Genomic DNA, 17890 nt, shown 5'->3' with positions numbered 1-17890 from the left:
TGATAATGCCTCAACCTCCATAAAAGGGTGTCATATTTTTTTATTCCCCAAAACCCTAATGATGCTGCAGAGCCATGCTTAGACTCTGCATAATGCAGAGCAACAGTATAATCCATGTTTTGTGTGTGTGTTGCAGTTTTGTGTTCAGATATGCAAATTTTTAAAGCTCTTATAATTTGTCGAACATAAACCAGACCACAGGGACATTTCAGCATGTAAACAACATGTGTGCTGCTGCAGTTCATGCACGATTTTATTGTGTATTTTTTTTTACCAGTATGTGGACGTGTACAGTACTTGTTGTGTGACGAGTTAGAACATCGTGCGCAGCGGCAACAGCAGGAAAAAAAAACCTGTGAGTTGATTAAACAGCCAGGAGACAGTGTTGGGTGGTTTTCCTGTGTCAGAACGAACCAGTGTGTCTGTCGGATCGCGTGAAAAAGTCAACATATTGTGACAGAGGCTCAGTGAGATTACCAACACAATCCAATACTTGCCACAAGCGGGTGGAGGATTAATAGTGGATTTATGTACTTTGGGCAGGCCATAAAAAACAGGACACATAGGGCACTATTGATAGTCTCACTGAAAAATCTCACCCTCTCCTAGAGGTGGAGACGTTATCAACTCACTGCTCTGCAGAGAGACAGGTTGGGTTCACTCTGTAACATGGTAAAGCATCTAAAACAGGTTTTCAAAGTGGGAAGTGAGGCTTTCCAGGGTCGCTCAGTGAATGGAAGTGAAAAAATAGCACTTTATTTATATGCAAGGTATCACGTAGGAAGTCACACAGAATTCCCGTGCTGTGAATGTGTGAGATTTGGTTGCAGAGAGTTTTCCCCACTTTCCTAGATTCAAAAATTAACAAATGTTTTTGGACAAATGTTTTATGCCAAATGGCAATAATAGGTTATCTTAGCTCAAATGTTGAGTGGCTATGAGATTAAATTACATAATAATGATCCCATAGACATCCAGGACTTGAACGCAAGCAAGTAAATCAAGAGAGTGTCTTTCTCCAAGCTTTGTCTGCAGGGACTTGAAACTCCTGCTATAGATAATCTGTTAAACACACAGACTGTTAAAGTTCAGTTCTAAAGTGGACCCAAATGTAACTCAGGACAAAATAGAATAAACCGAAGGAAACTTTAATGACTTAATGGAGGCATAAACAGAAGAAGGCTGGGCAACACAGAAATAATAAAAGATCGCTCAGGAGTCCAAGCAAGAACACACTTTGTCCTACAAAGAATAAAAGCAAACAAGGCTGGCCAGCAACAAAGAATAACAACAAAAAATAATCCAAGAGGTAACCAGGAACACAGACGGAAACACAGAAACAGGACTGGGGAACAGACACAGACGACCTGACAGCTGTAAGAGGGAAAACACGTGGACTAAACACACAGAGAGGCTAATCAGGGGCAGGTGAAGTTAATCAAGAATCAAAAAAGGTGAGAAAAAAGACTGGAAGCAAAGCAAACAAAGACACAAGAGGAAAGATGAAACCATCTACAATCTTTAATATCATTAAAAGATTCAGAGAATCAAGCGGCAAAGCCAAAAACCAACACTGAATCTCTGTGACCTTTGCTCATCTGAGATGGACTGATGGAAATTCTAAAAACGTGCCGTGGTCCGATGAGTCCACATTTCAGATTGTTCTCGGAAATCATGGACGTCGTGTTCTCCGGGCTTCAGGGGGAAAGAACCGTTCAGACTGTTATCAGCTCTGACTTCAAAATCCAGCTTCTGTGACCCTGTGGGGGTTTGTCAGTGCCCGTGGCATCATGGGTAACTGTCACATCTGTGAACGCCCCATTAATGCTGAAAGGTACCTACAGGTTTTGGAGCAACATATGCTGCCATACGCTGAGACGTCCCTGCTTAAAACAAGAGAAAAAGATTAAAATGAGGGAAAAAATGTTTAATATCTTATAAATTAATGATGAAATTAGTATTTTAAACTGTTGGTTCAGGAAAACACATGAAAATTTCAAGCCTGTGACATCAACAGTTAAAAGTAACTAATACTCTGAGTAGTCTTTGCGACAAATACTTTGTACTTTTACTTAAGTATATTTAACACAAGTACTTGTAGTTGAGTAACAGTACATGCTCCTGTTTTTTGGAACATGTCGCAGGCATCAAATTTATATATATTTACAAACAAAAGAAACCTAGAAAAAGTATTAGTTTCAACATTAAATTGTCTTTGTACTGTATTTACTTTTTGCAACTCATTGCGTTCTGTCTTTATTTATGTTGAGTACAATTTCCTAACTTTTTTTTTGGAGTTGCTGTTGTTCTTATAAGCTCATGAAATGTTACAAGTACTCTGTAAAGTCTCTGCAAGCAGCAGAGTGCAAAATTAACTTTTTTTGTCCTCCGGCCAAATTGCAAGTGAACGTTCAAATTTTACCAGCCACTCAGTAGATAACTGTTGTTTTTTTGGCTGGTGAGTGAAGAAAATCTAACAGCCTCTTACATTTTCTAACAGCATTTTGATGGTGGCTGGTGCTCGTTTTTGTCCCCGGTAAGTGGGTTATACAAACATAGTGTTACCAAAAATTTCCTGTGCTGTTGACCTTCTTCTCCATTCTCCACAGTTGTCATCACTGTGCTAGTTAGTATTGTCACGAGCTTTGCATTAATAGTCGTTCCTCAGCTTTATGTTAACGACGTTCTGTGGCAGATGTGTGAGCCGGCTATAGCCTCTGTTTAGCGCCGTGTGGTGAAGATGTAAGTGTGCACGTTAAGATCCGAACAATAAAGAAAATCCGTTCTTTCCGTCATTTATCTTTTGCCTTTTGCCTTTCTTCCTCGCAGGGCGGTAAAATCCCAGTGCGGTGGACGGCTCCGGAGGCGATCGCCTACAGGAAGTTTACGTCGGCCTCTGATGTGTGGAGTTATGGGATCGTCACCTGGGAGGTGATGTCATACGGAGAGAGGCCTTACTGGGACATGAGCAACCAAGATGTGAGTCACTGCATGCATCTGTATATATATATGTGTGTGTGTGTGTGTGTGTGTGTGTGTGTGTGTGTGTGTGTGATAGAGACATATACAGAGTGTCTCAGTTGTTCTCTTTTGTTCTCATTGATGTCTGTGAACACTGATGTCTGCAGTGGTATAAGATTCTGTACGTTCTGTACTCTTTTTGTTTGACGCTGTCTTTCTGGAGTGTGTGTGTGTGTGTGTGTGTGTGGGTGTGTGTGTGTGGGATGGGGGTGGGTTGGTGTGTGTGTGGGGGGCGGGTTTGGGGGGAGGGTGTGCTTGTTTGTTTCCTTTGCCGTCTCTCACAGCGGGGTGTCTGCATGTCTCGGAAAACACGTGGAAAATGAGGACATCAATTTAAGTGTCACAGAAATGTTTGTTCCCGGGAACGTCAGACCGAAAAGCTTCAGGATTTTGTTTTCCAGCTGATCTTTTCTTCTGGGAATATTTTAAAGCCCTGACAGCTTTATTCCAATTACCTTTACAGAACGCTGTGAGAAATACAGGCGCTAACTAGAACTATAAAGGGTTCTTTGTCTTGTTCCCGTAGAAGAACCCTTTTTGGTGTCTGGGAGAAACTCAGACTTCTACCTAGAACCCAACATAAAAGGCTATACCTAGAACACTCTGTTTCATCCAGAACCCCCTATGAGAGGTTCTACTGAGAACGCCTCTATGGTGTAATGGTTCCATCCAGAACCCTCTCTGGGGGTTCAATCCAGAAACTTTAAACCTTCAAAGGGTGCTAACAAGAACCAACCCAGGGAGTTCTGCTGAGAACCTTTTTAAATTCTAGGGTTTTTAATCTACAACCAACCAAGGGAGTTCTGCTTACATCTGTTTTATATTCCAATTGCTTTATCTAGAACCCACCAAGGGAACTCTACCAAGAGCCTTTTTATATTCCAAGGGTTTTATCTAGAACACACTTAAGGGCGTCCACTGAGAACCGTACACATTCATGGGTTTCTACTGGGTACCATTTTACATTCCAATAGTTTTTATCTAAAACCACCTAGGAGGGTTCTACCAAGAACCTTTTTTATTTTCCAAGGGTTTTATTTAGAACACATAGTCAGTGGGGTCTACTGAAAACCATATTATATCCCAAGGGTTTTATCTAGAACCCTCCAGGGAGGTTCTACCAAATAATCTTTTGTTCTCCAAAGGTTTTATCAGTCAGGGAATACAGTCAGGAGCTTCTTCTGAGAACCTTTTTATATTCCAAAGGTTTTATCCAGAACACAGTCAGGGGGTTCTCCCAAGAAACTTTTTGTATTTCAGTGGTTGTAACCACAACCAACCAAAGGGGTTCTACTGAGAACGTTTTTATAGTATGCTACAAAGAACCCTTGACAAAAAATTTTTTCATAAAAGGGTTCTTTAGCAAGCACCCTCTTAGAACCCTTGTTTCTAAGAGTGTATAATCACTGCAGCAGCATTTCTACACCTTATTTTTTTTCTTATATCTTTGCATCACAATGTCATTAAGGTTTGAGGTTCTTTTCATCTCTGTGTTCTTTAACACTGGAAGTTGTTGTGAAAGAGAACATCATCATAGAATTGACTCTCTCATCTTTTCTTCAGGCCGAGTATTCAATTTTAATGTTTAAACCTAAAGGGGATCACATGCACTACATTAAAAAGGAGGTTCCAGAAGATCGGATTGCTGACATTTTTATTTTTAGTTTCCTATTCCGAGAAGAAATGTGATACACAGATTATAGAGAGTTTTGGCACTAAAACCCACTTCAAAGCACCGAGGCTCTAAATCCTGATTCTTGCTTTCTGAAACTATATATTTAATGGCTTTGACACAAAGGAGCCTGGGAATTTTACAAGCCTCTGGATTTTTGCTTGAGTTTAAACTTTAAAATAAATGTTGTTGCTTCAGAAAATCTTCCGAAACATTGCTGAGCGGCTGTTTATCACTGAAAAAATATTTTTAATAAGCTGTTTTGTCTTATTTTCCCCAGTAAGAGCACATTTTTCAGACCACAGCTCCTCTCCAGCAATGTTTAATCTGCTTTAGACCTCGTTGACTCGGACCACACGGGAAGCTTTCTCTGATTACACTGAAACGAGGGTTCCAAAAGGGGTTGAAGTTCTACCCAGAACCATTTGCTTCTGAAGAACACTTTTTTTTTTTAAATAAAGGGATCATCAAGTGTTCTTTGCAAGACTAAGGGTTCCATTGAGATCCCTTTTCATCCAAAGAGCCCCTTTTGAAAGAAAGATTGTTGAGATCCTTGAAGAACTCTTTCATCAAGGGATTGTCAAGGTTTTTTTTTTTAACCTCTAGATGGATTCTAGATAAAACCTTTGGGATGTAAAAGCTTTCTCTATAGAACACCCCGAAACGGTTCTGAAAAAAACTTTTTTCCACTTGTTCTGAAATGGTTGAAAGGCTGGGGTTCTAGTCAGAACAATTTGCTTCTGAAGAACCCTTTTTTTGAAGAAAGGGTTTGACAAGGGTTCCATTAAGGACCATTTTTTTTATCCAAATAACCCCTTTTTAAAGAGAGAGTTCTTCAAGGATTGTTGAGATCCTTGACAAACTCTTTTGTCAAGGGTTCTTTGTAACATGACATTAAAGGGTTCTATGTAGAACCCCCTGCATGGATTTGATAAAAAAAACAAAAAAACATTTGGGATATAAAAGGCTCCTTCATAGAACACCCCAGAAGGATTCTAGATAAAACATCATTTTCCCCTTGTTCCAACAGAGCTCTTCTTGAAGGGCTGAGGTTCTACCCAGAACCATCTCCTTCTTTTTTTGGAGAATGGGTTCATCAAGGTTTTTTGTAAGACTAAAGGTTCCATTAGGAACCATTTTCATCCAAAGAACCCTTTTTGAAAGTGAGAGTTCTTCAAAGATAGTTGAGGTTTTATCCAAAACTCCTTGGGTGGTAGAACACCCTGCCTGGGTTCTTGTTAGCATCCCTAAAAGCTGGAAAGGTTCTTTATAGAGGGAGAGGGTTCGAGGTGGAACCTTTTCCACCAAAAAGCTACCTGCACCAGAATCACTGAACATTACAATTATTCCGGTCAGACGTCTTACGTTTAAGAATGTTTATTGCAGCAGCAGAACATAGTTAGAGTTTGGCGTCTGGGTTCTGATCTCATCACTCCTCACAGATAATCTGTTTACACAGAGATATCGAGGAGTGATGAACACGTATCCTGGACCCCCTGTCAGAGCCTGCAGGTGGATGTTGGAGTGGTGGCAGGAGTGAATAAACAGGCAGTGATGCTGCTGCAGGACAGCAATGCACTGACGGGAGGTTTTAGCAGTTTAAATACACCGCCAGATTGGAAAGGTGCATTTGATTTGTACTACAGAGTGTGAGGCGTGTTACATGTGATTGCAGTGCAGCTCAAGTTGACAAGCTTGCAGGCATTTTCATTTAGTTTTATGATATTTTGTTGTATCCTTTTACCATATTTATAAAAGCTGTACTAGGGACAAATGTTGCAAGTTAGCATTCATTAGAGACACTATGATACTTGCATCAGATGGCTGATTATCAGTTTGTCGATCTATACTGCATCAGTCCCTATCAAATAATCCATAAATAATAATTAAGAAGAAGGGTTCGGTGTTAGTCGGCTAATGGTCCAAGCGTAAACATGCTAACGGTTGTTACCTTTTCTTTCGCTGTGATGTAGTCATTTTAATCGCCTCCTGATTCACAAATGTTCTACCAAAACAAGTTCCCCCTCGACAGTATTTTGCAGCAGCACTGTCGCTGCGTCGCCGCCCGAGACGATTATGATTGGTTTAAAGAAATGCAAACAAAGCAGGGCCATTTTCCTCTATAGTGGATTGTGTGTGTGTGAAGCCAGACCCACCTTTTGTGTTGGGTCCTTGGTAGGACTCTCTGAAAGGGTTCAAAGCGGTTCTACCAGGAATCAAAAGGGGTTCTCTTCTGTTCCTCTGATTAGGTGTTAATCAATGGTGGAACCCCATCCAACTGCAGGAGAAACATTTCCAACTAATAAACTAAATCAAACCCTCATTCTTGCAGGAATAAAACATTTTTCCGTCTAGCATCTTCATCACCTTAACCGTCTATTTCCCCTTATTTCACACTTCGCTCTGCCTCTCACCTCCCCCCTGCCGTCTCTCCTTACCTCCCCCCTGTGCAGCCTCACCCCTCATTCCCCTATGGCTGCTCCTGAGCAATAAACGCCGTATATGCAGCAGTAATGACAGAGAGTCGCTATAATGACAGAGTCAGTTTTATAATGGCACAGACAGTGTATAATGATGAGGAAAGTGTGTGTTACCACTATAGCTAACGAGGGTCTGCTGGGGCATTAACTATGCATGAACCTCACACCCTAAACTCACACATGCTACACACACACACACACACACACCTAAACCACACACATGCGAGCTGACATGCATAAAGACACACACACACGCCAAATTTCAAAGAACACGGAACGGTGAAATTGTCGGCGGAGCCACCACAGGTGCTGTGTTCGACATGAATTAATCATGAAAGAGACCTGTGATGTTTTACTACACTCGCTGCTATTTTGATTGACAGCGGTGCTTAGAGAGAATTTATGCGGCACAAAGCCTGAGAAGTGTGTCGGGGTCAAGTAGAGTTCACCCAGCGAGCAGACAAATCCCCGGCGCTGAATTTACTGTAGTCGAAGCGCCGCATTCCCTTAGCTTACTGTTAGGCTTACAAGTACACTGACACGGGCTTGTAACTTTAAATTTATAGGAAACGCTGGACATGGTAAAGTGTTAATTCAAGGAATGTTATGGTGCCTCTGCTTTGGTAAAGGAAAAATCCATCATTAAAATGTGAACAAAAGCAGAGCAGCAGCATCAAAACTCAAGACACAGTGCAGACACAGCTGTGATCGGTGAGGTTTGGACTGAAAAGCTTGAATCACAGGCAGAATAGATGGAGTTCAAACAGCGTTTACTAGGTCAATGATCAAAGCATGGAGAGGCAGAGGAAGTCCAAGGGAGCAAAAGCTGGCAGGCAGAAGTCCAGAAACTGGCAGTGACCATAAAATAAGACAGGTAGGAAGTGGAACAATGGAAAATCTGGCAGAGTGCTGAGCTACAGGGCAGGTAAACTGAGGAAGATAATGAGAGGAGGAAGAGCAGGAGATGGGGAATGGAGGGACCAGACTGAGGACACCTGGAGGAATAGAAGGATAACAAAAGTCAGAGATGGTTAGTGACAAATTTAAAAAAAAAAAATTAAATAAAGCAGGAAAATTCTTAAAGAAGGCGCTACACAGAATATTCACTTTTTATTTTATTGCACGTAAGAAAAGAAAATACATAAAAGATCAAAATTCAGCTCAGAATGGAGAAGAGGAAAAATATACGACAAAATAAAAAAAATGAAAACATACAGGTATATAGCTGTAGTGCATTTTTCTTTTTATTTGTGTCAAATTTAATGTAAACAACAATACAGTCGGCATCTCAACGACGTCCTGCTTGAGTCTTGCACGCCGCTGCCTGTCAGCGTGGAGTACGAGCCGCCCCTCAGGTGCAGCAGCCCGATCCAGGATGCTGTGGAGCAGTTCTCTGTGCGGTGCACAACAGACTCTGGTTTCCCGTCGTTTGTCCAGCCTGAGTCCCATTTCGTCCTGAGTGGACATGAGCAGCCTTGAGTCCCTTCTATAGCATGACTCTTGTCTCCGCTCACCTCCGCTCCTCCTAGTGTGGTCCACAGCGGTGCGTCCAGCTGATCTGACTGCATGTCAGACAGGTGCCGGCTACATTTGTTTTCAGGTCTGTTGCTCTTTAATCCAAAACCCAAGCTTCATCTTCCAGCGCCTACAAGTGTATTTCTGTTATATAGGTGATGCACGTTCCAGCAAAGGTAACTAAAGCTGTCTACCAGCACCTCTAAGGCTGGAGATATAGTTTCTGTTTAACCACTGTTTGCTTTCACATATGTGTAGCATAAGGACATGCACAACCATCGCTCCAACACCCCTACTAATAATAACAATAATAACAGGCCTGGGAAATCGAAAATGATCTAAGAGGTTCCAGGCTCATTCACAATTAGCAAATTACTCTGGTGATGCCAGGCTCATGATTCCCTGGAGTTTGCGCTGTTTGCCTGGCAAGCTTGTGTGACAACTGGTCTCTGTGCTAAGTTAAGCTAACCAGCTGCTGGTGGCAGCTCCATATTTACTGTACAGAGAAAAATTAATCTGTGGCCAAGAAAGCAAATAGATTAGAATAAAATAGAACATTTCATCTAAACATAAATGAAATAGTTGAAATAGTAGTTTTGCAAGTACTTTTCCCCATTACTCATTATGGTTACATTCAAACTACTGACACTAATATGACTGATGTTGATGCTGACAGCTGGTTGTCATGACGATTATGCTATAAAGGGTTTGTTTACGAGATTAAAGCTCATCATTTCCTATATGATTTCTTGAAACTTACACAAAATGCAGTCCCACATAAAATAAGACTTATAAATGATAATGAATGAATGACTGGTTTATAGTAAGGTTATCTTCATTGATCATTAATCATTCCCTTTTTTAATCTAATTTTAATCACTTTTGTGGGATTGTTGTGGCCTATAATGCCTGATTTCATGGCAGCTTTTCTAAAAAAAAAGGATGCATGTTGCAGTGTTTCTAGGCATCTTTTGCAATGAAAAAGCAAGAGCAAATTAATCTTGCAAAATAAGCTGTGATTATTATTTTTTTTATATAATTCATTAATGATCAAAGGTAGCGTGTTACATTGAAAATAAAACCACAGTCTATTCTGCGTGTTACAAGTAACCTTAACAAAATAAGGCTGAGGATTACACAAATGATAACAAAATGTGCTTTATTTGTAGATGAAGAAGTGCCTTTGGGGGGTATTCAACAAAGAAACAAAATCTTTTCAGAGCTCAAACTGAAACAGCAAACACAAAATTATAAAAATGAAAGTGCACAGAGCATTGATGAATGACAGTGACAGGGACAAACATGGTGTTCTTTTCAGTACCCATGAAAAATTTTTAAAAAACCCAACAACAAATAAAGTGAGTAATAAAACACTGAGTTGGGTGGGGAGCTGTTATGATTGGTGGAGCTCATGGGAAGCTACGATGATTGTTCAGATTTGTGGAAAAGTTGCAGCAGTGATCGGACAAAATCAGAAAGTTGTGCAGAATTTGCAGGATTAGTTGAATTTGCGTTAGTTGTTAGGATCGCAACATTGCAGCTTCCTGGAGGGACTGAAAAACACACATGAGATAAAAATTACAGCCGTGACCTGTTGCTTGCCAAATAATGAGGCCACATTCATCTGTACCTGTAAGCCTCAGTGCTCACCTTGTCTTCTCAATCAGCCAACCTTCCAGCTTCTTCAGGTATTTTTTTAAATAAATTACCAGCATTGAACCACCATAACCATATCTTAATAGTCCAAAAGTTTCATTTGGCATCAAATTAACATATCAAATTAACAGATTCATACACTAAGGCTTAGCAATATTGTTCACTTTGACATTTTGAGTTATAAATGGTAGCAGCTTACTTTGTTGTTTGTTGTTTACAGCCTAATTAATTACCTTATTATAGACTGTTATGAACCATTTATAAGGGTAGTCTTATTGTAAAGTGGTTTCAGAAATACTAATTTGTCATCTATAACAAAAGCTTTGTAAGTTTGTGTTAGTATATCGTAACCGTTTATTTATTTCATTCATTTAGTTATTTAAAAGCGTCCTCATTTGCTAATGCCTATGACACGGGCTAGTCTTTCTCAGGTCCAAAATTCAGTTCATCATGTCCATCATGTGCACATACAGCGTCACATACATCATATGGGATGGGTTGCATGTCTGGCCAAAATATAGATACTGTATCAATATTGTGATATAAGACTAGATATCACCTTAGATTCTGGATATTGTTATATCCTGATAACTAGTATTGACTGTTCCTGTGTGAAGTTAAAGTGTTCTATTTTTTGCCTTTAACCACTTAGTCATTTATCCACATTGCTGAAAGCACCAGCAGTTGTCCCTGCAATATTGTTGCACATCAGTATTAAGGTATTTGGTCAAAAATATTTGATCCCTAATGATATGTTATTGGAGAAAATGTGCATATGAAGATATACATCATATATCACAGAATAACCTGGAAATACTGAGATATTAGTTAAACGCCATAACGCCCGGCCTCGGTGGGTTCTGTTGACAGAGAAGCATCACTGCCCCAGATTTGAAAAGTCATGGTTTCGCTGCTCTGATTGGGTGTGGGTCTATCTAATTGCATACAGTCAGCAGATCCGCCTCAAGCTCCCAAAACTCAGATCAGATACCGAACAAACGCGGATCAAGATTCTGTTACTGCATTGCCCAATTTTTCCCCTCAGACGCTTCATAAACATATTTTAATGTACTGTTTAGCTGTAATACGAGAAAGACTGCAACCAAGTGGCTGCTGTTTTGCGTCCTGCTTGAAAATATTTATACATATATAAAAAGAAATATATAGATATTTCATCATTATTAGTTAGATTAGTTAGATTAGATTAGTTATCCTCATTATATATAAAATACTGACTGGGCATCTAACACACATTCATAAGAAAGATGTTTGTAACTGGATGTGATGTGTGAAAATAGCTGACAGGTAGATATTATCTGAAGGTTTTACAAACGAACAACATGTTCTAATCCACTTGTCTGAGCCATTAGGTTACACAACAACATGAATATTGCAGCTATCATAATTACAGTTGGGGAGACATTTAAAAAAATGATTCTCACACAGGGGGGCACAGGGGGCAGAATAATTTGTGATAATGATCACTGTACTTCCATTCTTTCACTATTTTTTTTTTTTTTTTGTTATGGTGGCGAAGCAGCTAGTTTCTGTTTCAGTCAAAGAGCTTTCAATCCTGTGATGTTCAGGATAATTACATTCTGCACCCTAAGGTATGCTGGCATATTTAGCACAACCGCTCTGCAATACCAAATTCCTGCCTAAAAGTTTTCGCTGGGAAACCTCGGAAGGTCCTTATCATCCTCCCTACCTGCGCCGGCATAATGAAATCAGACGCTCCTCTTGTAAAACTACCTGCCTCGACATCAGAGACGGCAGCAGGCGTCACTGCTTCTTAGTGATGAATATCTGGATGTACCGAGCGACTGCAGGCTGTGTCAGGATGATGTTCTCAAATGGAAATTGAATCCTCTTAACTAATCCAAACTTTTTTTTTTGTGTGTGTGTGTGTGGTTTTAAATAAAGCTGAACGAGGCAACATTCCTCTGTAAAAATACACCTGTCTTATCAGCCAAAATCACAAAGGCGCCGTGACAAAAGACCGTCCCCTCCCCGCTGAACTCCTCTCTGCCAACGGAAAGTCACGAATCAAAAACCTGAGAGCAAAATAAAAAGTGTCAAATAAACAGCAGCGAGAGAGCTGGACTCAACTTTGGATATTTTTGCCTCTTTCATCCCTTTGATATCCAGAGCATCACAGAGCAGCACCCTGCTGAGTGCAATTTACTGATGTCATACCACAATAATACATTTCTTTCAAAATATGTTCTTCCCTCTGTCATTTTATCTCCCATTTCTCCTGCTAGAAAAGTGGGCTTGTTTAAAAACACACGGGAAAAAAAAAACATTTCCAAGTTGTCCCCTTATGTTGCTCTGTCTGCTGATGTATCTAAAATATATGTCAAAAACAAGCTTTTCTGCAGTGGCAGGCGTATACATAAATTTATCCAGTCAAATGTGAGTTTAGACTTTTCATTATACTTTCAACAAAAGTATAAATGCAACACTTTCAAATTTACTCCCATTTTTCATGAGTTGAAGTAAAAGACTTTTTCGGTGCACACAAAAGGACAGAAATCTGTGATATATTTAATGTAATTGATCATAAATAATCATGATATGTCATCAGAGATTAAGGAAACGTGTTGAAATACTCGGTTCACTCACCACAGCTGCGGTGTCAAAATAACTGTTTTTGTTTGCCCATTAAAATTAAAGTTCATCAGTCGAGTTTGTGTCTGTTTCAGTTACAAGAAATCACTAATAATCTTTTAGAAGAAGAAGACGTTTATAACAGTTAAAGTGAGCAATGTGTTAATGGAGTCTAAGAGGCAGCCACTGAACTCAGGAGGGAAACAACCGTAAACTGTATATTAAATATGGATTTAACCTATTTAATTTAGCATCTGTGGCTGCAACTCACTATCTGGACTGCAGCACTAATTTTTAGATGCGCACTTACAACATATTGCTCATTTAACAGATTTGTTAAAATCCACGATTGTGTTCAGGCATGATGCATTATATAGGGTAAGAATATTAGGATAAGCTAATTAGTGGCAGTGTAGGGCAGGTCGTGACTTTGCCCTCCTGGGGAAAAAAATTGTATCTGCAGCCCTGTGTGAAATAGCCATAGCTCAGTACCTAATAAACATTCAAGGTATAACGTTTTGCAGCTAAAGAACCAAATATTTCCCTCAGGAGTTGGTGGAGACCAAAAATGGACCTAAAACAGAGAAATTGTTACACAACTTAAAATAAACACTAATGTTGCTTCATTTCTAATGGGTGTCTAAATAGGCAACTCATCTATGTTCCTTTTCCTAGATGGGCAAACTCATGACCTGCTCTTCTCTCTGATTGGCCAGCACTTGTTGAGAGGGTTGGTTAGGTTTAGACACAAGGAGTGATTTAGGGTTAAAATGTCAACATAAGCCAATTAGAGGCAGAGTGCGGCGGTGCGTGACTTTACCCTCTTGGGGGAAAAAAATGGTATCTGTAGTTCTCTGTGACATGGCCATAGTTCAGAGCCTAATAAATGTCTTTTTTCAAGATTTTCCTGTGTGATGATCATAATATTTAATCTGCATCTGTATATGCCACACCTGTCAGGTGGATGGATTATTTTGGCACAGGAGAAGTGCTCACTAACACAGGTTATATATTTCTAGATGTTTTACTTCAACTCGAATGGGAGCAAAAACAAAAGTGTTGCATTTATATATTGTTTTTATGTATATAAAACCAAATCAAACCTCATTAACTTATGGATCGTAGTAGCTAGTGAAACAATATCATGGATCACAGGTGAGTGTTTGGTTTGTGCGTTTGCGTTTCCAAAACTGCCATGGTTGCAGTCTGAGTGGCTGGAATTCATATTTTTCTCCTCTTTCTCTGCCTCCTCTTCCAACAATGTGGGTGATGGAGGTGTGGGTGGAGGCAAACACTCCTGTGCCGCAGTCGTTCTCCAGAGACTCTGTGCTCACCAAAAATCAAGACCACTTTCCAGCCATCAAATCTTTCAATGATTTGATCAAATCTCAAAATTATACCCTGCCCACCTAATCCATTACACTGGAACATAATGGAGGCTTTAAGAGGCAGTGTCCACCAAAGGCCCCCCCCCCACCCACCCCCGACAACAGCAGGCACTCCTCTGAAAACGCCCGGCTGGGAGCACCTGAGAGCGCTTTAGAGGTGCAGGTTGTTTTTTTTTTTCTTTCAGCTGAGACACTCTGGTTGCTATGATACGGAATATCTGCAGAAGTAAGAATTAATTTACGCGTTGAAAGAACATAATTTCCCAGACAGTTCATGTTATTAACAAATTCTGAATGTAGAAACGTCGGCGCAAGGTAGAGTACCTGCCCTGGATGAAGGGAAGAGGACAGACCTGTAGATCCGTGGTGAACAAAATGTCTCTCCAAACAAAGAAACCAATAGTATTAAATTCTCTTTCATTGTTGTCATTGTTCAGTGCTTGTACAGGATGTGACGGTTGATCTTTGTGATATTTGTCCTGCTCGTCTTCCACTGTGGGCGGGAAAACTTCTAGTGACGAGTGCAGCATTTTACCCAAAGTTTAACTTTTTTTCAACTTTCGGCGGCTCAAAAAAAAATACGCCAAGTGTGCAGAACAGTCATAGTAGTCACACTGCTTGCGTTTGGAAGTTGTAATTCCTTAATGCCACACACATGCATGGTGTCCACTTTTCAACGCTCAAATCAAATTCCTCCCAATGTTATGTCACATCTGCCCATCCTGTTTTACTTGGAAATAGGTCAAGGTACAGAAGCGAGATACTTGAAAGGCTGTTTCATCTGGATTTAATAGATCAGTGATTTTGTGCTATTTATAAACCTTTCTTCCATCTTCCTCCTTCCCTCTCTCATTGTGTCCCAGGTGATTAATGCCATCGAGCAGGACTTCAGGCTGCCAGCTCCCATGGACTGTCCGGTGGTGCTGCACCAGCTGATGCTCGACTGCTGGCAGAAAGACAGAAACGCGCGGCCAAAGTTCCCCGATATTGTCAGCATGTTGGACAAAATGATACGCAATCCTGCATCTCTCAAGGCCGGCACCAATAACGTCGCCCCCGGGTGAGGAAGAGAGACGCAATCTCATTTACATACACAAACATGAACTCTGTGTGTCGGTGAAACAACGCTTTCTTCTTTCCCTGTCTCTTCCGCTGTCTGCAGTCCTTCCCATCATCCCTTGTTAGACCGCGGAGCTCCAGACCTCAGCATGGTGAGCTCTGTGGAGGACTGGCTGGCCGCGCTGAAGATGACCCAGTATCGAGACTCCTTCCTGGGCTCCGGCTTCACTTCTTTGCCGCTCGTCACGCAAATCACAGCCGAGTGAGTCAACCCGTTTAACTGCTCATTTTGTGTCTATCTGCCTACATGTCACGCTGCTCACCTGCCAAGTCTGTGTCTTGTTGGACAACTGGCAGGGCGGATGGTTGGCCAACTGCTGGTCCATGTGTACGCCTGTCTGTCTCTCTGAACCGTCTCCCAGCCGGGCTTACTTCCTGTCTTCCTCTTTTTTTTTATCATTGCTGTAAAACGCTATGAGCACATTACAAAACACTCATTCATCTCTGTCGAATAAATTTGTGATAAACTGTAATTGCTGGAAACAATTTGAACCACTGTCAAAACAACAAGAAGCCTCTTTTCTTCCAAGTGATCCTGCTTCTTTATTCTAAGCCTCTATTTCCCACAAACTGTGGCTTTCATGTAGCTGTTTCGTTTACCTGGCGTTACCTGGAGTTTCTGCTCGTGGTTTGTTCTCACTCTTCAAGTGAACGTTTTGGAAATGAGACTTTTAATCAACTTTTCTCGCTCTCTCGCCATCTGCTATTGTAAGAAATTGTGAAAGTTTTAGTGCTGTTTACTTCTGTACGGTGTGTATAATGTGCTATAGGCGAGCATTTTGCTGTTGGTCCCCGTGTGCGACACTGTGGGTCAAACAAAAGAGGCTGGACTTTCCCACAGGGATTAATTAAGTGTACTTAACTTGAAAAACAGTTCAGAAGGACATTTATGAAAAGACTGTAAATTTAAATAGCTACTAAAGCCCACAGAATGTGAAATGTCAGTGTTTTTTCTATGTATGAGAAATTATCACAGAATAATGACTGAGTAGAACTGCTGCCTCACAGCAAGAAGGTCCTGAGTTCAAATCCCCAAACCAGGGGATTTGGGAGTTTGTGGCAGGGGCAGGAGTTTAACATTATTTAGGTTAACTGGTGACTCCAAATTGTCCATAGGTGTGAATGTGAATGAACTGGCAGGGTGTACCCCCGCTAATGTCAGCCGGGATCGGCTCCAGTCCCCCGTGATCCTTCAAGGATAAGCTTTTACGGACAATGAATGAAAAAGTGTTAATCCGTACCTTTTTCTGTGTTTTTCCAGAGACCTTCAGAGGATCGGCGTGTCTCTAGCCGGACACCAGAAGAAAATCCTGACCAGCGTTCAGTTAATGAGGCACAACATCGACGACCAGTCTCCCACTGAATCCGTGTAACGACGCCGGGGGGGCGATACAGTATGAAATATTTGACCGGTGTACAGTCTGAACGAGCAGGCTGTCGTCTTTACTCTTCTGTTTTACCCTCATTACACTTCAGTTTTCTGAACCACTGTACATGTTTTTAAGCGTGGCCGTTTTTGTGTCTGCACGGCCTCGACAGTCTCCAGGTCCCTCCTTCAGTCATTGGACAGACTTTCTCTCGTACCTTTTAGCCTCCTAAATCGATTTAAACTAAATGCTTTTAGGAGGGGATTGAATGCGGGGTTAGTGCAAGAAGAAAAACAAGGCAGACATGATTTGTGACTGGAAAAAAAAACAACAGTGTCTGGACTTTTCTGTCTGACTATAAAGAGGTACAATCACAAACCTCCGTTTCCCTCTGACCCAAAATCTGCCTGCAAGATAACTTTGACTTCCATCACTGAAATCTACAGACCAGTTTTTACCAGCTTGACTGTTTGATTCAAGGACAGCCTGGCCTGGTTTTTATGTAAGGATAAATCGCACAAACAAGCTACTGTGAAGAGGAAACAGACATTTATATGAAGGGACACGAACTGGACAAAAAGTCTTTAAAACAGTGTTTCTGGAGACCCGCAGCAGGCTTCATTATCTCCAGTTTTGTGCAGCGTGTTGGTAAAAATTGCTACCATTTGAGTCCAGACAAGAGCCAACAGTTAAATGGGACTTGAATCTATCTTCATATTGAAGAGTCTGTACATATTATGATATGGGATGTTTATTTCCTATTTGCTCATTTGCTCTCACTTTTGCCAACAGCATCAAACAATTAATTGTCACTGGAGTATCTGTGAGCTCTCTATGATTATCTTCCTCTGCCTGACTCATCACTGGAACAAACTTTTAAATAGTGTGGACTGCAGACACACACACACACACAAAAAAAGATTTCATAGTTCTATTTTTTGTACTTTCCACGCAGCCATGAAAAGATAAACTCCTCCATGCAGAGCGCTAGCAAAGCCTGGCCTACTTAAGATACTTAATTCAGAGGGAACTCATAATGGATGATGTTTTACAGTCAGCACA

The 17890-nt window shown here is 40.8% G+C and overlaps 1 protein-coding gene across 1 annotated transcript in view; it reads left to right on the top strand.

Moving 5' to 3' along the window:
* The window catches only part of LOC146324303 (ephrin type-B receptor 1-like), a 143398-nt gene extending 126444 nt beyond the window's left edge, over positions 1-16954 (top strand). The window contains exons 17-20 of the mRNA XM_084723616.1: positions 2830-2979; positions 15206-15402; positions 15505-15663; positions 16723-16954. Of these exons, the coding sequence (XP_084579742.1) occupies positions 2830-2979; positions 15206-15402; positions 15505-15663; positions 16723-16834 (618 nt within the window). The 3' untranslated portion in view covers positions 16835-16954. The remainder of the gene's footprint in view (positions 1-2829; positions 2980-15205; positions 15403-15504; positions 15664-16722) is intronic.
* Positions 16955-17890: the final 936 nt, after the last annotated feature.

Source organism: Lutjanus erythropterus, chromosome 7 (assembly GCF_056507025.1).
Source record: "Lutjanus erythropterus isolate fLutEry1 chromosome 7, fLutEry1.hap2, whole genome shotgun sequence".
NCBI lineage: Eukaryota > Metazoa > Chordata > Actinopteri > Lutjaniformes > Lutjanidae > Lutjanus > Lutjanus erythropterus.
Note: the sequence above shows the minus strand (reverse complement) of the source record. Positions and strands in the feature narration are given on the sequence as shown.